The sequence below is a fragment of the Plasmodium chabaudi genome, assembly GCF_900002335.3.
Source record: "Plasmodium chabaudi chabaudi strain AS genome assembly, chromosome: 14".
In the NCBI taxonomy this organism is placed as follows: Eukaryota; Apicomplexa; class Aconoidasida; order Haemosporida; family Plasmodiidae; genus Plasmodium; species Plasmodium chabaudi.
In genome coordinates, this window is record NC_030114.2 from 1,642,702 (window position 1) to 1,667,071 (window position 24,370).

Genomic DNA, 24,370 nt, shown 5'->3' on the forward strand with positions numbered 1-24,370 from the left:
TTATACTTTATCATTATTATATATATTTATATATCGTTATCCACGATATTATATGAAATAGTTTTGCTTCATTCTCGATTTTTTCTTCTTGTTATTACACATTTTATCATATGTATATATTAATATTGTTATTTACATATTATGAAAATATAAATGCACTTAATTTTGGGAATGAATGCGAAAGATACCTATGATATATATATGCATATTGTTCCATACACACACACATACACATGTATGTATGTATACTTGCCCGTGGTACATAATATTTACATATTTGTGCATGCTAATTCTTCTAGATTAATTTGTTTTGGTTTCATAATAAAATGTTGTTTATTTTATTAAACATAATTTTTCCTATTTTATACTTAACATTTTTATTTTATCTTATTTATTTTCTTTTTAATTTGGCGATGTGGCAACAGAGATTCTTAAGTTAAACACGTATTATAATAGTATGTGGTTTTCAAATCTCATTTTTCATAGTTTAATTCCTTTTTCCTGTTTTATAAACTTAATTTTTCTGAATGATTAATCTTAGCGTACATATATAATGTATGCCAATTTATTAACTATAATATATGATAAATATTTATGAAAATCGATACATAATATAGTATATATCTAATAATTTTAACTTATAAGTAGCCTTACTCAGCTGATTGGTCTGCCTTTTGACATATAGTAACATGACTCTTTGTTTATGGGTTTTACAAAACCAATATGGAAGTATAGCATACATACAAACTTAGATATTATATATGGCATAACAAATTTTTCATTTTTTTTCTTTTAGTATTAATCAATAATTCATAAACCTGATTTTTATTCATATATATTAACTTCAAGAATAAAAAAATGTATAAAACAAAACTATGAGGCGCACTAGATATTTTAAAAAATATTTTACATATTCGAAAATGAAATTTTTTTTCGATCATGTAAGTACATATATAAAGTATATATATTTTTTATTATAATAGGTGCTACCTGAATGTAAACATATATATGTGAATATCGCTTTAAGTATTTTTTTATTTATCAAATTTAGGTAAAAATTATTTGAATAAAGTTTTATATAATAAAGATTTACAACATATCATAGAATAATATGAGTTATTGTATCATAGCGTTATTATAAATACCCTTTTTAACCTTGTTTTATATTGTTTTTTTACTTTATTTAAAATCCCCTTAGTTTTAGATGCATGTTTTGATAAAAAAAATCATTTTTAACAAAAGATGAAAATAAGAACTCATGGAACTTGGAAATAAATTATTAAAAAGATAGCTAGAAAAGAATATATATATAAATATTTAAATGCATTCATCCGAAGAATAGTATTTCAGATTTATCACATGGATAAGTACGAAGTAGGAAAAATAAAAATAGAACAAAAGGGATTACCTTTTATATATATAAAGAAATATACGTATGCATGTTTTCTACATATATGTCACACATTTATAATTGATCGAAAATTACATATTTTAATATTTTACTCTTATTACAGAACACCAACGATATTTCGAACTTCTTAATAGGACAAGAATTAATAATTGATAAATTATTATTTGAAAAAAAATATCTAACTAACAAAAGAAAAAGTAAAATAAAAGGTACTAATAAACTTAGTTATTATTTGAATGATAAATTCAATACTTTCTTGGGATATGACAATTTTATAAATACTATATATAAAAAGGAAAAGAAATTTAAATGTAATATATCTGAACGGAAAAAAGGAAAAAGAGATAAAAAAATAAAAAACGAAACGATTAATTCAAATGATTCGTCATCTGAATATAAGAGTAAGAACAGTAACCCTAGTAATTTAAAATTAAAAAATAAAAGATGTGCTAATACAAGTAGTATTAATGCGCCTATTAAAAAAAGGCGTGGAGGAAGTACTGAAACGAATAATGCGGAAAAAAATGATATTACGATTGAGTCAAAGGAACAGTTATTACATGATGATAACGAAAATAAAAATTTGAACACATGCGAAGAAATAAAAGATGATAATAAATTATTGAGCAACATAAATAGTGATATAATAAAAAAGGAAGCCGAAGCATCCAATTTTTTGTATACTACACAGTTGTTAAATAATAATATTAACAACTTTTCAGATACAGCAGAATCAAATAATTGTACCAGTTCTTCATGGCATTCTGACACAAGTGAAATATCAAATGTATCACCAGATATGGTATGCTTTGAAAAACAGTTTAAATATATTTATGATATGTACAAGAAAAATGATAAAAATGTATATTTATTTTATAATCCACCTGTATGTAAATGCACTAATAAAATTTTAAAGGAACGGTATTTTCAAAATTTATATATACAATATCCTTGCCTTTTCAATTGTTCCTTTAACGATGATATACAAATTGAAAAAGGTGATAACATAAAGAAAGAAGAAGATATAAATATGAAAAAAGATGAAATGAATAATCATATTACAAATGAAGATCAAAATAACAAAATTAACAGCATGAACAAAATATCCATTGGAGAAGTATCATCTTATGCAGTTGAATTAAAACTTTATGCAAAAGCATTTTTTGAATTATATTTTTTTGAGAAATGCTACGATAAAATAAAAAATGATTGTGCACACACATGGGGGAAAAAAGTAAATAGTGATAATCATAGTGGTGCTCAAAATGAAGTGCCACAAAATGAAAACATGGCGAAAGAACCTATTACTTCTTTAACTGAGGAAGATGAAGATATGCTGAAAACATATTTTTATAAATGTTTATATAAAATTATAACAAATAAATCGAACACATGTAATAATAATTCATGTTGTGGATTATTATATGTACCATATAGTTATATTATAGTTATTTTAAATAGAAAAGTTGAAAATTTGACTTATGTATGTACAAATTTAAAACTTCCTTCAAATACAGATATATATTATAATAATAAAAAAAATGTTATAACTATATGTACAAAAAATTTAGAACATGAGTTTTTTATATATTATTGTTTAAAGCAGGATAAATATATTAAGAACATAATAATTTATGATATTTATTATGACGGGTTTATACCTTTTTTTAAACCACTACTTAATTTGAAAAGTAAGAAAAATCAAGAAAACATTATTAACTATATTAATTATAATAAGAATGTTAATTTGTCAATCGTTTTTTTTTTGACACAATCGAGAGAAAAAGAAAGTGAAAATAAAGCATTAAACGAAAATGACAATAAAAAATGCGAAACAATTCGAAACACTTGTTCTGATAAAGAGGAAGTTAATAATGAAAAAAATATTGTTAGCGATAATGTGAATGATGTTTTTAATGGAATGAGGCCAAATGGCCCAAGCGAAAAAGAAATAGAAGAAGCAAAAAACATGAATCTTCAAATATGCAGAATTGTGAATATAAACCATAGGATTGGATTCAAGCTTGGTACTAATACACATGTCAATAAAAAAAATTCTCATTTAACTAGCCAAAGAGATGAAAATAATATTGAGAATTATTTTTCGAATATATGTAATGGAAGTGAAGTTATTAATAATATGAATATAAATATGGTTGTCGATAAAATTTTAAAAATTGTTAATAAAAAGGATAGTATGTGTAATGATAAATGTATTTATCATAATTATAATAAAAGTAATATGAAAAATAAAGAAGTTCAAATATATTTATGTGAAGCAATAAATTCATTCGCTTTTGATCGACGCCCATTGTGTATTAAAAAAAGAGATATCACTTTATCAACTTATGCGAATTTTTATAAAATTATTAACAGTTATAATCTCAATAAAAATCAAAATAAATTACATGACATAATTAAAAACCATTTGGATCAAGATGTTTTTAAAAAAGGAGTTATGAAAAAAAATATTTTATTAAATTGTGGATATTCAAGTAAAGAGAAAGATAATAAAACATGTCAGATTGAAGAAGCTCAAACAAATGAATTTCCCGAGGGTACCAAAGCGGGAATAGAATGTTTGAACAGTGGTGACAAAGATACATCCATTAAAAATAATATAAATGAAAACAACACAACAAACATAGATGAACAAAACGAATCACACATATATACAGAGAATAACACTAATATAGGTTTAAAAGGTGAAAGAAAAAATATGTATTCCACATCTGATGATGAAAAAATAAAAACAAAAGAAACAGATAATATATTTAATGAAATGTTTTTTATTTTTAATGATAACTCTGATTTATATACTTATGAAGAATGTAAACAAAGTAGGATAGATAGTATAAACAAAGTAAATGAAAACAATATAAAAAAAAATCGTACTTATAATCGTAATGCATTATGGGATATGTTATCAACAAGATATTTACAAGCGCTATTTAATATTTATGTATGTTCATATTTAATAGAACAAAACAATTATAATATAAATAGTATGGAAAAAAAAAAAAAAAAGAAACTAAAAAGTATACCTTATGAATACAAAGAAAATATTATTAAAAATTATTATTACTACCTGTTTAAATTGTATAAAAATAAATTCAATGTAATTTTAGAAGAATCAGAAGAAGATATGATACATAAAAGTGTTTGGAAATAAAAAGCGATTCATATATTCAATTATGTTTTGACACAAACACATGTTTATATAGAATGTGTATGAATGGGAATCGAAAAGGATGTGAAATCAAAATGAAAGAATGACATTATTGAATAGTTAATCAAATTATGGTGGAAACTTAATAAAAATGTTATAATATGGAAATATTATTAATTAGGAAACATATGCATATGCAAAGCAATACTAAAAAATGAAACTTTCTTATAACTATTCATAGGATATAGATAATTCAAATTTTGTAAGATGAAACAAAACATGTTATAAGTATAAGTGAAGAAACTCATAAAATTGGAAAACCATTTTTCAAAATAATGAATATATATATAGGTTATGCGTATGGGGATAAAATATGCCTTATTAATAGCGTAACTTTTATTTCATTTTATATCCTTTCTTTTTTTTTTTTTTGTAATACACCTTTGAATTTTGTTTTACACACGTAGTGTATCTTTATGTTTTTTTTCCTGTTTTTTATAATATGTTCCTTTTATTTCATACACCCAATAAAATTTTTCTAATTCAAAGGTGTCAATTTGATGTATAATATATGGTTATATATAAAACATTATTGTTATATTAAAAATAAGTAAATATTCTTTATCATTATTTTATGGAATAATATTATAACTTTTCTCATTTGAACAATACAACCAAATCATAATATATACATTTTTTTTTTAAATTATAATAATCATTAGTGTTAACTATTTTAGCTAGTAAAAACTTAGGACTGTGATGGGAGTATATATATTTGGATTATTTTCATTTCTTATTATTATATATGTATAATATTACCACTCATATTTTAGTATCACTATTTATTACTTATATTTTATGGAAAATTGTATGATATGTATATTTATATTTTAATAAATTCGGGTTATTATATTACTAGGCTAAATTTTATTTGTTGTAGAATATGTATGTAATATATATATTTGTAGCTTATGCATATGTTTATTTTTTTTAGATTTGAAATTGTTCTACTTCATTGATTTTAATTTTTAGGGCGTATTTTTTATTAAGCCTATATACATATATATATGCATTTTTTTTATGTTAAATTAAATTTATACATTTTGAATTTTAGGCTAATAATAATATAATACCTTTCTTATAAATAAATGTTAATCTGTGTGGAAATAAAAGAGAATTATCAAATTTATTGAGAATGCTTTCTTTAAAATGATTGGTATTTTTTTGAAGTAGGCCTATATTATTTTATAATAGAGATGATGTTGCTTTGTACCAGTAGCGGCAAATAAAATGCGAACAAAATATGTTTCCCTCTGTTCAGCTAAAGAAAACGTATGTATATATAAAAATGTAAATACATATTGTGAATATAAACTAATGTTCATTTTATTTATATTGAATAGTGTTCGTTCCATTAGCTGGTTTGCTTGTGTGACACCCACCCATGTTATTTGCCCATATGGATATGTTACACATATTTTTATTTTTATTTTTCAGCGTATTTTTAAGGCTTTCAAAGATATTGTCTCTATCTTCAGTGGTCTCGAGAAACAAAGCCCAAGAATTGATAAGGAGTGGAAACGTTAAGGTAAAATTAGCATATCTTTATTTTGACACATTTTGTATGTCATTGAAAAGTATAGGGGAATATTCTTTTTTCTTAGCATACTAATAAGAACACAATTTTTATAACTTTACTTTTTGTGTTCCTTTTGCTTTAGGTGGATAACCAGATTGTTAAGCAAAATACTGTGATTGATGTCAATTCAAAAATCGAAGTAAATGGGTGTGAAATAAATGTAGATATAACAACAAAATTATGGGGAATATATAAGCCGAAAAATGTGTTTTGTAATACAGATCAAAATTATATATATGAAGAAAAAAAGTTAATGAATAAAAAAAAAAACCATATATTATTAAATGATGGAAATGATAGATTACAAATATGCTCTGAAAATATGAACAAATTAAAAGGGGAAAATAACAAGGCATTAATTTATAAAAGTGACTTATATAATATTAACAAGATAAGTCGAAACGAGAATAGTAATATAGATCGAGGTGTGTATTTTCCAAATTATACAGAAACAGGAATAAACAAAAGAAAGATGCGAAGTGATGATAAAAATATTGTAATAAGTACAAACGCATCTAAACTTAATGTTAATCTTTTTGATTTTATAAAAAAAAAAAATATATTATATGAAGAAAAAAATAAAATCGAAAATTATATACCAGAGCATCTAATTATTGTAAATAGTCTCGATTCTGATATGGAAGGAATAATATTATTAACAAATGATGGTGATTTTGCAAACAAATTAAAAGATATAAATAATAACATATTGACAACTTATTTAATAAAAACTCAAGAAGAATTAACCAATGAAAAAGTTGAACTATTAAGAAAAGGTTGTACAATAGATGATATACATATTCGTCCTTTAGAATTAAAAATAATAAAACCAAATTTGTTATATAAATGGCTTAAATTAACATATGTAGAAAAATCACAAACACATTTAAATTTACTTTTTTCAAAATATAATATGACTATAAGAAAGTGTAAAAGATATTCTTTTGGACCATATAAATCTTCTGATTTATCAGGAAATTTTCTTATGCCATTAAAAATACATTCAACTATTAATCACCTTATACCAAAGCATGAATATAAATTAACTTTATCTCATCCTACTGGTAACATATTAATGGATTCTCACCATAAATGTATTAAAATCAAGGATTATTTAAATGGCTCTGTTGTACGGGAGTAACATATTTACTATACACTAAAGAAGTGTATACAACTTTGTTTTCAATTATTTTTTGTACCGTATGAAATTTTAATTTAAAATAAAAACCTATGCGTTCTCGTGTTTGTTTATTTAAAATCGTGTATACTGTATATATGCTTACTTTTTAAAATCGAAAAATAAAAAACAATTAATGAAGAATGAATATTTAATATTTGCTTCAAAGCAAATAATATCAAAAAACGTATTAAACATTAAGAAATAGTACGGAAAACGAAAAATACGGTACACAATATGAGGATATAAAAAACGATAGAAATAATTTCCTTTGAATCGTTTCTTTTCTTTATACAATCTAAAATAAATTACATATCAATACGTACTTATGCTTGAGTTGGAACTGGAGTATTTTCTGGGGTTATATTGTCTGAAGGTTTTGGGGCTTCAGGTTTATCTTCGAGTTTATCGTCTGATAATTCTTCTGCTAAATCAGATAATTTTTCTTTTATAACATATCCAACGATTTTTTTCATGATGTTGCTAGAGGTTTCTAAATTGTTGATTAGATTATTAGCATCTTTTTCAACATCAGTGGTTACATTATCTGGTTTATTTTGTGAAGCATTATCCTCTACTGCAGGTTCATCGATTTTAAGTAAATCGTTGATAGCATCTATGGCAATGTTTTCATTGATAATTTTTTGTACATGTTCATTTGATAATTCAGCTTCATCAGATTCGGTTTCATCCATACCTTCGGCAATTGCTAATGTGTCGTCATATTCAGCATCAGTAGATTTATCAGTAGATAATACTTGTTCGTATAAATCGATTTCATTAATCATCTTATCGATGCTAGATAATATGGCTTTTTCTGGAGATGGAGTACCTCTGAATAATTTCATATGTGGTGAAGATTTATTGGATGAAGCAGATGCACCATCAACAATAACCTTATCGTCATCACCAAAGTTATATTCTGGAACTTCAACTGGTAATGGTTCAGGGACAATTCCTTTATTCTTTTTGAAGATTTTGTTTTTAATTTTAGTTAATAATCTTTTGACTTTGCTATATAATAATTTCATAGTTAATTGTAATACACCTTTTTTCAACTCATTTAAATATTCATCTTCGCTAACTATTGGTACTTCTTCTTCTCCTAATTCGAGTGCTTTATTTTTTCTGTATGCTATATATGATTTATATAACAATCTTAATAAAATATCTTTTAATTTGGATAATACTACATCCTTAAGCTTAATTAACAATTCTTCATAAGATGATAAGTTAGTTGTTAAGCTGTATAATTTATCTAATGATGGTAAACCAGCACTAAATAATCCATTTTTTGGAGATAATAATCCTTCAATACCTACAAATTGTTCTCCGATTTCTTTTCCTTTTTCAATTAATCCTGCTAAATCGTTTCCAATTTCATCACTTTCTTGTACTAAAACAGTTTTAACTACATTCATTATATTTTCTCCTTCTTCAAAAATGTCTTGGAAACTTGATTTTATAATATCATTGATACCTTCACTTGATTCTTCTGTGGAATCTGTTTTTTCTGGTGATGCTGATAATTCACCAAAAGCGTTTGAGTTTAATATTTTGCTATAAATTTGGTTCATATCATTATTTGGTATGTTAATGTGTTTATTAATTATGTTGTAGTTATCACTTAAAAATTGGAAACCTTTTTTTATATTTTGGATGCTTGTGTTTAATTTAGCTAATTCTGGATTATTGGCACCACTAGCTTTTAATTTTGAGACACCTTTTTTTTTAATATTATGTACAGTAGTTTTTAATGATTCAATATTTTTTGATTGTGCTTCTAAAACTTTAATAATTTTTCTTAATGTATTACTATGCTTTCCACTAATATATGGAGATTTACTAGGTTTATCATCACCTGTTATGGCTTTTAATAAAAATCCATATTCTTTGTCGGTTAACATATTTTTACATTCATTCATTATGGTATCACATTTTTCGTCCTCAGCAGGTTTGAGGGCTGTTAAGCAATATTGGCATCTTGCTATTTTTACTAACTCTTCATAATTATTTAGAATACCATAATTAATTTTTGTTTCCAAAGTCTTTGCTTTAAAAGCATCAGCAGACTTGCTTCCAAGAGCAATCATAAGTAAAGGGAATGCCACGATTCCAGCCTTCATTTTTTCTTAATAAAAAATAGTGGTTTGTTTTATATAGCTAGCTGAAAAAAAAAAAATATTCAAGCTATTATTTACACACACATAATATATTCATATACACTTACTAGTCAATACAAACTTTTCATATTAACAAAAAAAAATTTTAACTCAATAAAAAACAAGTTGACGGAGAGTATATTGTATCTTTGATTCATTACAAATATTTTTGTCTTTCGATTCTTACCTTTTTACGATTCGATATACCAAGTTTTAATTAAATCGATTAAAAAGACAATATAAAAATTATGATACAATTACTTAAAAATTTGATTCCAACTCGTTGTAAAAAAACATATCAACAATAACAAAATATATATGTATATAATAAACCAATGTGTGTATATAACCGATTTATGAATAAAAATTTAAATAAATGGAAATAAAATTAATATATTTTTTTTTTAGTTCCGAGTATACATATTGCCGTTTTTGTTAATTTGAGCATATTTCAAAAAAAATATTAGATCAAAACGCTACATAATTGCTTACTTATCCGTATATCATATGTGTGTATATGAAATTTTCTAAATGCGTGTAAGGATATAATAATATATAATGCACAAAAAAATATTTAAATATAAAATAATATTAGATGTGCATTAAAGCATGGATTCTAATGTAAGACAACGGCTTAAACGGTTTTTATTTTGTTATTATTTTTACTAATTGCAACAATAAAAAAAATAATTAAAAAATATAATAAAAATGTCTAGTTTAATTTTTCTAGCTATTTAGTTTTTATTTTCCTTTTTTAACTCAAAACGGAAATTCATAATATATTTATTGTTAAGGCAGTGAAAGAGAAACGGTTTTAATGCACTTTATATTTTTTTTTTTTTACTTTTTTTCTCTTTAATAATATCCAAAATAAGTATATTAAATAAAAATAATAAGAAAATTCCCAGGAATACTAAGCATATACCTTTGAGATGGGAATAGCCACTCTTTACATTATATACATACTTTTATAGTTTTACATTCCTTATTATATAAAATATAAATACTGTAATATATGCATATTTAATGTACAATACATATGAATAATGCGCTTTTACTGCCTAGCAAATGTTAGTACACACATTTATTTAGTATTCTTATTTTGTCATTAATGGGTTAAGGTTGTAATATATTATTTTATTCCTATTTGGGGTTTACTCTTTTCATTATTTTCGTTGACTTATTTTTTAAGAATATTTTTAACTATTTTATTGTATCAATTTAGATGTAAACAAATTCGAAAGCATACCAACTCATATATATAATTTTTTTTTATCTAATATTTAAGTTCAGTTTATAAAATAAATAAAGAATGTTTATTATTGTAAATAGTTGCTAAGGGATATTTGTTAGTTTCAAAAAAAAAAAATAAAAACATAAACAAAAATGTAATATGAATAATTATATGATCACTATTATGACCTTAGCAATTTTCAGATAAATATCATACACACAGTTTTAAACCTAAACTATTTTATTTTCAAATTGATTACATACTTATTAACCTTATGTATATGAGGATATATAAATATACATTTTTTGGAAAATAAAAGGTTTTATGTTATATTTTCTTATTTGGTTCCTTAGTGTTACTCAATAAAAGATGCATTTTATACTAAGTCAGGTAGGAGTAACAAATCGAGCACTTTATCTAATACGTATAGCTATTTTAGATAAATAAGTATATATATTAGCAGAAATAGGAATAGGCATAAATAGTAAAACAATTGGTGACTAAAATTGTACAACTTATATTCATTGAAACCAAATATCAGTTATATTTATAAGGAGCATTATATTATTTATCTATAATCACAATTCATGTTGTATTTTTTGGCTAACTCTATCTATACATATGCATTTTCAAAGGTTATTTTACGGCTGATTTCAAAAATGAAATTCAAGGTCAGCAATTTTCCGGTTATGTATTTTCATGGAGTATATTAAAATGTTATACTAGTATTTTCATCATTCTATTCTTAAGCTTTAAGCATATAAATACATATATATGCTTGTGAATATGTGTCACACTCATTTTATGTAACCTATTATAAGGGTGAAATATATTATTTCCACTATGATATCCTATTTTAGTTTATTTTTTTTAAATATAATAAAGTTTCCTATTTTTTATTTTCGTTTTCTAAATATAGAAAAAATCAATACATATTGATTAGAGTATGAATAGAATGATAAAGGAATTGTTTCTTTTTACTTATGATATGGTATTTCTCGTTTCTTAGTTATAATAAATTTTAATATGCATACATCTGTGCTTATGTAATTGAATACATATTTCCATTTTTAGAATTGTATATATTCCTATTTTCAAAAATATACATCTTCAGAACTATGGGATTTTTTTATTTTACTGTATTATGTTTTATCCATTTTGATTCGATTTTTTCACTTTATTTTATTTACTTTGGTATAGCATTTTTTGTTTAGTATTTTTATTGTTTAGTGTTTATATGTTACTGAAAAGTATTTATTCTACTTTTATTGTTTCCTTTTCATTTTAAGAAATTATCATAGTTCTTCTATAAATGAAAATACTTGAATGAAAAAATGTGTTGACAGAATTGGCACATGATTATATTTATTTATATGTGTACATAAGCACACTTCGGAATTTTGTTATATATAATAATATGTATGCTCTTAATGAAAATAAATACAAAAAATACAATGTTTTACAACAAGTGAAGAGAAAAATAGTTGAAAATATGAAACATAAATGTATTTTGTGATTTTTGATTACAGTTAAAATGTGAGAACATGCTTAAATTGGTTATATTTCTTTTTTTCATTGTGTTTTTAATAAAATGGGAAATTGTAACTTCGATAAATTTACTCCAAAAGGAGTCCAATAGTGTAACTACCAATTTTCGGAAAAGTTGTAAACAAAATGGCTTGCTTAAAAATATAAGAAAGGTATATTTACCCTATATTATAGGAAACAATGAAGATATTAATGTTGTAAAAAGTATTGGGAATAAGAAATTTTTTAGAGATGATAAAAAAACTAAAACAGTTAAATATGATTACAAGGGTCTCTATAATCGGAACAGCCATTATGGCCATAATAATAGCAATGAGCTAAAACAAAAAAAAAAAACAATTTTTTTTGTTTTTAACAATTTGGCTAGCTCCGCTAAAAAGAAAAAATCCAAAATAAAAAGGGAAACCCATGTTTATAACTTGAATTATGGAGAAGAAGAACAGCCAATAGACCCTGAATTGGAAGAAAGTTTAAGTGGGTGTATAGAAAATGATATTAAAGATAATTATTTTGATCCATTAATAGGTTCTAGTAGCGATAATTATGATTATGATGAAGACAATTTTGATAAAGATGATTTAAGTGAAGAAACAAAAAGAAAAAAATATTATGCATATGGAAAAAGATTTGATGATCAGGATTTTAATTCTGAAAATGTAAATAAATATTACCAATATTTGCCTATATATAATAATGACACTAATAGTAATACTAATATTCGAAGGAATAGCAATAATACAGGGTCAATAACAAATTTTCGAAAAATGTATGAAAGTAACAAAATTGAAAACTTAGAAAGAAATATAAGAGAAGAAGACTTACAATACCCTTCTGTTCCAGTTAATTGGAAAGTTTATGTATGTCTTTTTTTTGATAAAAAATATAACTATGAAAATGATGAAGAACAAAAGATATACAATAAATTTAATATAAATATACGCCATAAATATGCATTAGAATTTTTAGCATGGGTGAGATTATCAACAAGGATATATCAAAACACATCAAAAATGTTGATGTTATTTAATTTAAAAAAAAATAATAATGTATATGGTAATTTACTTTTTTTTACATCCTTAAATTTACACTATGCTAAAATGTTTATGAAATCCAACCCATATATAAAACTTGGGTTATGTGAAGAGTTATATTTATATTCATATGAAAACAATAATGATCATTTTTTAATTGGCAATTTTCCAAACTTATTTATACAAAAAAATTATTTGCTTGTAAAATTTTTCAACCAAGATAAATTAAAAGATATTAATGAACTTTATGAAAAGCATATGAGATTTTATATAACATCAAGCATGATCTTTAAACTAGGTACATTAAAAAAGGTTCCTAAAGACAACTTAAAAGATTTATTTTTATCTACATACCAATATTTGCCAATGACAGATAAGCAAACGAAAAATATTTTAAACAAATTTCATGAAGAGTATAAAATTTTTGATAAATGCAAAAGTGTAGAAATTGATAAAAATAACTTTGCTATAAAAGATGTAAAATATGAGGATAACCAGTTAAATGAAAAAGGAGATAACAAAGATAGTGATACATCTGACGATACTTCTTTTGAAAAGTTTGGATCTAACTGTTTAGCAGAGTTAAGTATAATTAATTGCAAAGATGAAGAAGAGGCTCGTGAGTTTCTCGAAAAAGATCCATACACAAGATGCTGTTTTTTTGATAGCATTTTCTTATCGGAAGTTCGAGAAGTTGCTCCACATGTGCAATATTCAGAAGGATATATGCCAAAACCTCAATCCTATTTAAATTATAAATATAAAATTGATACAAAATTAAATCCAAGTGAAAGTTTAGAAGATAAACCTGAATTTTTAGAAAATCGAAGTTTATTGGAAAAACCGTTAAAGGATCACGAAAAGGTGGATTTTGATATTCTTGATACATATATTAAATTGAAATATACAAATAAAGATATTCTTTGTTCGAAAGAAAGATCTGATGAGGCAACTCAGATTGGAAAGGAGAAGAATAGCAATAAAAACACACTTCGTTATAATATTGATGAACAAAAGGGAAATAAAAAAAGGTATAAAATAAAAATAGTAGACTATAGTAACGAATATATTGATTATATATGTAATGTAGAAAGAAACAAAATATTATATACAAAAAAGAAAGATAAAAACGAACAGAATCTAAAGAATAAATATAGCAACCTATATGATATACTAAATTCGGATAAGAAAGATATAAATATAACCAAGAAAAAGGATATAATATTAATAGATAATACTTTACAATTTTTTGATCATATATTTTTTAAAGATTATTTATCTGATTTTGTTTATATATCATTACCACCTGGCGAATTTATTGAAGATGCATATACAATTAAAGATGAAAAAAATTATGATTTTACTATTTTTAACACTTCGCTAGCTACACAAGATGATTTTTTAAAAAGGCAAAATTATTTACCGAGATTTTTAAAGGGTATATGGTTAAAAAAAGAAAATTCCAAAATCTTATTTTATGATAAACAAAATAATGCATTACTATTTGGAACAGGTATAGATAAAACATTTTCGTGGAATAAAAAAGTAGAACCTCGAATTATGAAAAGAGCTTTAATAAATATGGAAATAGCTATTGAAAAATTACGAAAAGGTAGTTCAGTAATTCATGATGATATAACAATACATCAGGAATCAGAAAGGATCATTAAGGAGTATGCAGATGAATATACTTCCTTAGAAAATCGGTTTACTTCTATTTATAATCAGTTGACTGATTCAGAGGGATACAAGGATTTGAAACCCGCCCCAGGTACACAAAATGAAAAGTTTAAAAAACTATTTATTACACCGTTTTATAAAAAAATAAAAAAAGTAGCATTGTTCATAAAAATGAATATATCCACCTTTTGCTAATATTTCATAAATTTGTTCAATTTGCAGGTTTGGAATATTTAAATCCCAACATTTGGGAAAAAACCCCTGAGGAACACAAAAAATTGATGATGGACCCCGAAAAAGTGCAAAAAATTCATTCAAACTTTTTAAAGAAATTGGAATTATATAAAGTTACTATTGATGATGATCCATTTGTTCAAAAGGAGCCATCAGAAAGTGAAATATTAAGTAACTCTGATAAGGTAGATGTCGATATATTATGACAAAATGGCTTTAGTTTTTTTGAAAACAAAAAAAAAGTTTTAATAACAAAAAAATAAATAATAATATAGCATATGCACATATATGTATGTGTGTATGAGTCATTTGTATGGATTGAGCCTACAAAGATAATGATCGATGAAAGGCTCGTTGAAAAACAGTATCAATTTGGACCATACATTTATGCATTTCTTTTATAAAACGAAAAAAAGAATGATATTTATGAATGTGTGTATTTTTTTTTTTTTTTTGTCGTAAAATTTTATATATAGGTAATAGAAAATTATAATATAAGAACAAAGATAAAAAGAAAAAATGAATATTCATGCATAATAATGCATTTGTATCTAACCAATATGGTTCATGATTTGTATCTTGATCAATATTGAAAAATACAAAATTTGAAATATATTTTTTTAAATGAAATAAAGTTATTTTCATAAAATATTGAAAGTTTTGTTGAATCCTTGTAATATCTAAATATTCTACTAAAAAGCTAAAATAGGCATATAAATAATTTAAAAATGATTTTTTGTTCATAATTAATATACTATATTTCATTTGATTTTCTAAATATTTTATAGTTTTTATATAAATATTTGTATCTATATGGGAAGTTGAATTATTTTCATTTTTTTTGAATACTTCTGAAATATTCATAGCACGAAGAAAATCATCACTCACTATGTTTAACTCTTTTTTAATATGCCTATTTTGTGAAACGAAGTTATTTTTGTTACTTTCTATTTTGTCATATTTATTTATATTATCATCATCATCATCGGTATTAACTTTTTCTTCCTTTACAACGGCGTCAAAATAATGTCCTACAGTTTCATGTTCTTCAACAACATCTTCAGATTCCATTAATTTGCTAATATCAAAATCATATATATTAAATATTTTATTTTGTGATGAAAAGTTTTTCATTCCTTTTTGTTGTATATACATTAAGTTATCGAACATAATTAAATTTTTACTTTCATTGAAATATTCATTTGCTAAGCATCTATTTAATGTGTTAGTAGTTCCTAAAATTGCTTTATTATGTATTCCGTCCGAACAATCATTCTTACTATTATATAAAAGATCTATATCACAATATAGCGATTTATTGTAATAAATATTATCCAATCGAGATATTAAAGTTATCCCATTTTGTTCAAACATATGTGGTCTCATTGATATTACCTCAGATGGATATGCATCAGGAAGATGGTTTTCATTTGTTACTTCTGTTTTCATTAGATTCCTTCGTAAGAGATATATCATTCCATTTTTTAAAAAAATATATATACACATATAGCTATAATAAAAATTTTCTTTCCTATATATATAATCATACAATAAATCGTTTCCGTGTATATTATTTGAAAATATATCAAAATAGTTTTTTTTTGTTTTTTCTTTGTTTGTAGTATCTTTTGTTTTTTTTTCTTTTTGACTTGAAAAATTTTGTATTTTATTTGGTATACGAGTTAATAATTTATTGGAACCCCCTGGATGGAAATAGGACATATTGTATTGATGTTTTCCTTTTTTTATCGATTTTTTTGAAAAAAAACCATTACATTTTTTATGTTGTTTTACATTTGATTTATTTCCAATTTTTAATTTTTCATAAAATGTAATACTATGTATTAGTTCCTTCAAAGATAGATCCTTTTCTTTATCTTTTTCATTTTTTTCTTTTCGTTTTTTATTTATTACCGTTACTTTTGTTTGTTCTGTTTCGCTGTTGGTAGGTTTATCATTTTCCACTTCGCTGCTTTCGTTTTCTTCTCGATTTTCTTTTATTTTCTTTTCATCAATGGAACCCTTTTTGTTTCTATTTTTGAATAGTTTTTTGTATTTTTTAAAACATTTCTTGGAACTTTTGCTTAAGATGGCTTCGTTTTGTAACTTCTCCACAATGTTGATATTTATGGATTCAACATGAGAATTGAGCATTGATATTTCAAATGAATATAATAAGAAAAGACTTGAATAGTTTAACAATTGATAAATATAATAATATTTTTTATCATGTATATAAAAGAATGTGTAAATATTTCCATCAATATTAAAACTTTTAATTATAACAAAATCGGCAATATATTTAACTGGTAATACATAATCATGAATAAGTAATTTACTGTTTATACTAAAAATATTAAATAGAAAAATATTGAACTTATAACTTATTATAAATATATAATTATCATTAATTGTGTATTTGATATTTTTTCCTGATATTTCATCTTCCCATAATAAATAATAATTTTTTTTTTCTCCTAAATTATTATTATTATTACACATACAACAAATTAAACAATTCTCTTTTCTATTATCAAAAATGATTACTTTATTTTTATATTTTTCATATTGAACATCATTAGTAATGTGTATATATTTCATTTTTTTTTTTTTTTCACCATGATTGCTATATATAATATCATCATTACTGTACATGTCATCCAAAATATATTGATTGCTTTCATAAACTGTTTCAATATCTTCATTATTTTTTATTCTGATTTTTTTGTTACTTCTTTTATTATAACCTTTTGAAATATAATTCATTTTATCATTATATTTCTTAGTACGTATAAAATCGATATTATTTGATCCATACACATTATGTATATCAAAATTATCCGTATTCCCATTTATCATTTTATTATAAGCTTTTCTTTTTTTATTTTTAAAATTCATTTCCTTATATTTATCAAATTCGTTGGAATTATATCCATATCTTTCCGTTGGATCATTATATTCTTCTTGACTATACATACTACTTCCATTTTCAAACTCCTCTTTTTTAATATCAATTAAATTTAAATTTGTATTATGTTCTCGTTTTAAATAAGATTGATGATATTTATAGTTTTCGTTTTCATTTGATCTGAATTTTTTTGTGTGATAATTGTTTGTCTCATCTTGCCCATTTTCAACTGAAGAATATTTATCTAAATGGGAATGAGAATTATGATTATAATAATCAGGGCTCATTTTGTTGTTTAAATTTCTTTGTGATAGTTCATAATTATCTAAATATATGTTATTATTATTTTTTTTTTTTTCTTTTCCTATTTCGAATGCTTCAAATTCATTAGGGTAATCATTTCGTCCAAATATATTGCTTGTGCTATTATTAAGGCTACTATTTTTTGCTTCACGCTTCATGAATTTTTCTCCTGTATATTTATTTGAAGAATTCAAATTATTGTGTGCATTTTTTAAATTATAATTTTGTTTGTCAATTACACTACTAGAGTTATACATATTTTCATACATCCTTTTACTATTTTTTTTTAAAACATTTTCTACAGTATCATCATCTTCTTCATATTCTTTATTTTTTGTATTATCAAATGTTTCTTCTGTTTTAAAGATGCTATTTTCGTTTTTTATTTTGCTATTTCGTTTTTCTCCTTCTTCATATTTGTTATATTTCATAATTTTATCCAAACATTCATTATCACCATTTTCATTTGTATCATTAAATGATAAGAATTCAATACTGTTTTTACTTTTCTTTTTATTTATATTATCTACGCTTTTTCTTTTTTTATTTTTATTTTGTTTATTCAAATCATTTGAATCATTAGTTTCTTTTCCAAACTTAACAGGTGAACTATATGTCATATATCCTACTTCTTCTTCATTATCTTCTTTTCTTATAATTGGACAAAACAATTCAGCATGCGGATTAAAGTTTTCCCATTCTATATCAGAATTATTTCCATTTTCATCTTTTTTATTATTTTTTGCAGATTTTCTTTTTGTTCCTTTGTTGGAATTTCTTTTCTGGCTCTTACTTGTTTCCTTCTTTTTCGAGGTGCTGTTATTTTCTTCAGTTGGCTCATTAGGGTCATTAGGATCATTGGGTTCAGTGGGTTCATTTGGTTCGTTTGATTCATTAGGGGCATTTGGCTCGTTGGGTTCGTTAGGCTCGTTTGACTCATTTGGTTCATTTGGCTCGTTTGATTCATTTGGGGCATTTTGTGTGTCTGTTTGTGTTTGGTCATTTTGATCGTTTGTTTCGTTATTTTCATTATTTTCGTTTGGAGCATTTTCGTCGTTCGGTTCGGTTATCTGATTCAGTGTTATTTCTGCAACTATCTCAATGGATTTGGCTGTCTCATTTGAATCCTTAACCCCTTTATTCGCTTTCGTAGTTTTGGCTTCCTTAGCCTCTTTACCCATTTTTCCTCCTTTAACAACTTTACCTTCGTTACCCATTTCTGCACCCCCTTTAATTACTTTATTCGAATCTTTTTTATTATTTTTTTTGCCTTCATTTTTTTTTTCTTTTTTCCCTTCACTCTTTTTCTGTTTTGTTCCTTCCGTTTTTTCTCCACCTAAATTTTGTGCCTCTTGTTTTTTCACTTTTTTTTTTTCTTTTTTTGATTCTTTCTTTTCTTTTTTATTAGGAGATATATTTTTAATAAACTTTGTGATTTTATTATCACTCAGATTATTTAAATTCTCCAAAACCTTACTTGGATCATTGTTCATATTAATTGATATAGAATTTATATGATGGGATAAATTATTAGTGCCTTCATAATATTTATTTATATAATTGGTATGATCAATTGAAGTGGTTCCATTATATTTATCATTTTCGTTTTTATAAATATTGAAAATATCATTATCAATATCTTTAATGTTTTCAGAATTTTTACTATTTTTTATAATTTCTATCATTTTTGTATTAATTTGGCTATTTGAACTTGCAAATATTTGATCATTGTTTGATGGTATTACATAACTTTGTAAATTTATTATTTCATTATAATTTTTAATTATATTATCTTCACTATTAATTAACTTATTTTTATTTATAAGTGTGCAATTTTTTTTTTTACTATTATTATTTTCTACCCCTTTGTTATTTCCTTGTTTATCGGTATTATTTTTATTATTTTTTCTTACTTTTTTATTTGTATTGCTACTCATTTTTTCGACTTTTTTACAATCCGTATTATTATTATTTGTTACTTTATTATTTTTATTATCTTCATTTGAATATTCATCCGGTTCGTTTGTATTTTTTTCGTTTCGATTTTTTTCTTCATCTCCATCCCCACCATTTCCACCAATACCACTATTACTATTTCGTGGTTCTCCGTTTTGATTTCCATTGTTTTCTCCTCTATTCCCATTGTCACTTCGGTCTTTACTTTCCCCTCCATTAGCTCCTGTATCTCTACTGGCATCATCAGTGTCATAGGAACACCTTCGGAAATGTTTTCGTCCATCTTGAAGTATTTCATTGAATTGGAAAAAAGTACAAATATTGTTAAAGAATGGGGACCATTCATTTGGTATAAAATTTTTAAGAAAAACTTCTTTTTTATAGAAAACACTTCGAAGGAACAAACTGGGAATTGGGGCAGTAGTGAAGGAACTGATCTGAGTGTGTAAGGTATGGGCTATTCCTTTTTTTATAATATTCCAAATATAGTCACAATTTTGAAGAATAGTATAAATAGAACTAATAATTACATATAAAAAATCATTTAAGAAGGAAGAAAAGCTGGATAAGTGAGGATTGGCAAAGTTATCTGAATTGTATTGTTTCATTTTGTTAGTTAAATAGTTTGTGTGCTTTTTGGAATTTGAAAAAATATTTATGTTATCCTTTTTATTAAATGATAAGAAAGAAAAATCACAATATTTATTTATGTCATCATTTAAGGGATGTATTGTACATTTTAAAATATGAATAACTTCATGTGATTTCGAATTTTCAATTATATTTCCATATTCATCATATAAATATTTAATTTTTGGTGTTAATCTATTTTTAACTTTTTTTTCTCCAGTATTTTCTATAGTTTTTTTTCCATCAATTCGATCTGCATTTTTTTCAAAACTTCTCTGGACAATTTTATCAAAAAGTTTATCTCCTACGATTTTATCTCTAATTGCTTTATTTTTTATAATTAATTTTTCATCCTCTATCCTTATTTTTTCATCTCGTTTATGCCTAACAAATATTTCATTTATTTGTACATATTCTTTATGGTAAAAGGGTTCCAAATTTAATTTGCTAATATCAATTTGTACAATATAAACAGATCCATTGGATCCTCCAATTATTAATTGGTTATGTTTATCAGACCAACTTAAGTCAACAGCACATGTTTGTTCTTCCAATAAATTTTGAAGAATTAAAAAACATTGTGCATATTTATTTACTTTATTTTTTTTTTCTTTAGAAATATTTATGTTATTATTACTACCCATTTTCGCTTTTTCTAATCCAATTTTATCACGTTTTTTTTTTTCGTTTTTTTTATTTTTTAAAGTATAAGGCTTTTCGATTCTTTTTAAAAAAATTTTCCATAAAGATATTACACCATTATCACTACATTGACAATATAAACTATATAATTTTTTTTTTCTCATATCTACAAATATTTTTTGACCGATCTTAGCAACTCGCATACAGCTTCCATGTCCATCCATGTATATTTTTTTTTTATTTATATACTGATCATTTTGATTTTTTACTTTAAGTAAGATGCCACAATTTCTACCATTATTAGGTATGTGTGTAATACTTGCATATTTCCCAAAGTTATCAAAATAAATATGACGAATAGTTGGAGTATCAATATTTTTATATTTTTTATTCATATTTTCTTCATATACATATTCAAAATATTCTCTTCCCATTATTCCTTGTGAAGATGAAAAATCATTTTTTAAATTTCCAGATTCATAAGTTTGATTATTTTTATTTTCATTTATATCAAAACATCCTTTTTGTTGATGTATCATATCCATACTATTTTGATCAGAATAAATATTTACCTTTTTCCATATGCACATAATATTATCACTACTTTGAGCAAATATTAAATTATTTGTTGGATGAAAGGAAACCCCTTTTATATTTTCAGTAGTTCCTTTTACAAAAAGTTTATGCGATACATATGATTTTATTAAATTAAATATATAAACTATTCCGTTTGAAACCCCACACACAACATGTTCATTATCGCGTGACCATGATAAATCAAAAATTTCTCCATTCTCATGTATTTTTATGCATTTACTCATTTTCCATTCTTCTTTATTATTATTTGTTTGTGCAAATGGGTTATTACCTGATTTTGTGTAACTATTTTTTATATCTTCATTATGTTTTTTAATATTATTTTTATTTATGTCCAGTTCATAACAAACTAACGTACCCCCACTATCACAGCTAGCCAAAAATTTCCCATTATAACTCCATCGTATCGTATTAATATAAACTAAATTATGATCATTACTTACAAATAACAAATCAATTTTTAACTTATTTTTTGTATTTACATCATAATGTGGAATATTATATATTTTTATTTGGTGCAAGCTTGAAATAGCTAGTCTATTTAAGTCAGTATTAGGCTGAAAATCTAAACTGGTTATTTTCGCATTTTCTGAACTCAAGTTTAACTTTTCAATATACATTTTGGGAATAAGTAAAAAGGTTTTGAATTTTTTTTTTAGTAAATTTAATACTTAGCGAAACAACTAAGTAAATTATCAAAAAAAAAATATATAATACTGATTAAGTTCTGTTTATATTACATATCTTATGGTATGATCATGAGGAATAAAACATGTGTACACCCTGTTTAATATGTAAAGAATTTCATTCAATTCCCCATTTACATTATATTTTTTATTATACATACATATATCCATTAAGTGTCATATTGTACCCTTTGGATAAGCATCATTCTAAAAAATAAAGAAACAAACTTTTACAAGCTTGACATAAAAAAAATTGCATTAAATTTAAATTTCACCTAAATTGTTTTTTTAAAATAAATTAAAAATAAAGAAAAAGAAAAAGAAAAAAGAAAAGAAAAACAATTTATGTATACTTATTTATTTTTATCATATTGTACATTGTATAAATATATTCCGTATATTTTCACACATGATTAGGTAATAATAAATAAATATATAATTATTTATAATTTTTTACATATGTAAGCATGTGGAAGAAATTTATCAATGTTAGCATTAAGTTCATAATAATTCAAAATGAATTATTTGTCATATTAAATATATATAATTGACAATATATAGGATACAATATTTTTTAAAAAAAGAATTTAGTCTTTTTAAGTATCCTAAAATATTTTTTTTGCATGCTTGATATGTTTATATAAATTATTATCATTCCATTGTTAGGTAATTTTATTTATTATATTTTTTTCTTTTCTTTTATTATATAATACCATAGTATAATCCATAATTAGAAAAGAATATATACTCTGATTTGTTTTTTCATTTATTTTATATTTAATGAATAAACATATTTATTATATATCTCCTATTCAAATATGCTGAAAACGTATGTATATATATATTATGTATACCCCTATTGAGTTACATATTTGTAGCACTTGTTGGACATACCTAATTGGGTGTTATCCCATAATTTTCCTATGTATATAAAATGTTTAAACTATTTTAATATGAACAAAAATATCGAGTTTTACGAAAAATTGTGAAAACGCTATTATAGGGGCACTTAGCCAATTGGGAAGTGTGAGGATGGACAAATTGGAAAATTCCCAATTTGACAAATAAAAAACAAAAATAAATAAATGAATAAATAAATGAATAAATAAAAAATAAAAATTCACGAACATATCGTAAAAATTAACATTTCAATATGTTAAAAATGGGAGAAGACGAATTAAGTGTATGAACAGGTTTACATATCATAGCTAGCTAATTTTAAGAATTGGTTTTTATTTAAAAGCAATTGAATTAGGTTCTATAATGCATGCGAATATGTGTGTGTGCGTATCAACTCCGATTATATCTAATACATTGCGGTTGTATTACAATTCTTCGGGCAGCCTTCCATAAGTAGTATACT

The 24,370-nt window shown here is 23.9% G+C and overlaps 5 protein-coding genes across 5 annotated transcripts; 3 read left to right on the forward strand and 2 right to left on the reverse strand.

Moving 5' to 3' along the window:
- Positions 1-1,359: 1,359 nt before the first annotated feature.
- On the forward strand, positions 1,360-4,583 carry PCHAS_1445300 (conserved Plasmodium protein, unknown function; the record flags this gene model as incomplete). The annotated part of the gene is made up of 2 exons (XM_016799749.1): positions 1,360-1,374; positions 1,515-4,583. 2 exons carry the CDS (start codon positions 1,360-1,362, stop codon positions 4,581-4,583), a joined length of 3,084 nt encoding a protein of 1,027 aa, XP_016654998.1.
- A 1,300-nt stretch (positions 4,584-5,883) lies between these two features.
- On the forward strand, positions 5,884-7,360 carry PCHAS_1445400 (RNA pseudouridylate synthase, putative; the record flags this gene model as incomplete). The annotated part of the gene is made up of 3 exons (XM_738444.2): positions 5,884-5,912; positions 6,078-6,168; positions 6,302-7,360. The coding sequence occupies 3 exons, from the start codon at positions 5,884-5,886 to the stop codon at positions 7,358-7,360; spliced, it is 1,179 nt and encodes a 392-aa protein (XP_743537.2).
- A 362-nt stretch (positions 7,361-7,722) lies between these two features.
- PCHAS_1445500 (merozoite surface protein 9, putative) lies at positions 7,723-9,522 on the reverse strand (the record flags this gene model as incomplete). The annotated part of the gene is made up of 1 exon (XM_016799750.1): positions 7,723-9,522. The coding sequence occupies one exon, from the start codon at positions 9,520-9,522 to the stop codon at positions 7,723-7,725; it is 1,800 nt and encodes a 599-aa protein (XP_016654999.1).
- A 2,814-nt stretch (positions 9,523-12,336) lies between these two features.
- Positions 12,337-15,491, forward strand: PCHAS_1445600 (conserved Plasmodium protein, unknown function; the record flags this gene model as incomplete). Its single annotated transcript, XM_016799751.1, has 2 exons — positions 12,337-15,142; positions 15,274-15,491. 2 exons carry the CDS (start codon positions 12,337-12,339, stop codon positions 15,489-15,491), a joined length of 3,024 nt encoding a protein of 1,007 aa, XP_016655000.1.
- Positions 15,492-15,609: 118 nt separating this feature from the next.
- PCHAS_1445700 (WD repeat-containing protein, putative) lies at positions 15,610-22,941 on the reverse strand (the record flags this gene model as incomplete). Its single annotated transcript, XM_729963.2, has 1 exon — positions 15,610-22,941. The coding sequence occupies one exon, from the start codon at positions 22,939-22,941 to the stop codon at positions 15,610-15,612; it is 7,332 nt and encodes a 2,443-aa protein (XP_735056.2).
- Between the last annotated feature and the right edge of the window lie 1,429 nt (positions 22,942-24,370).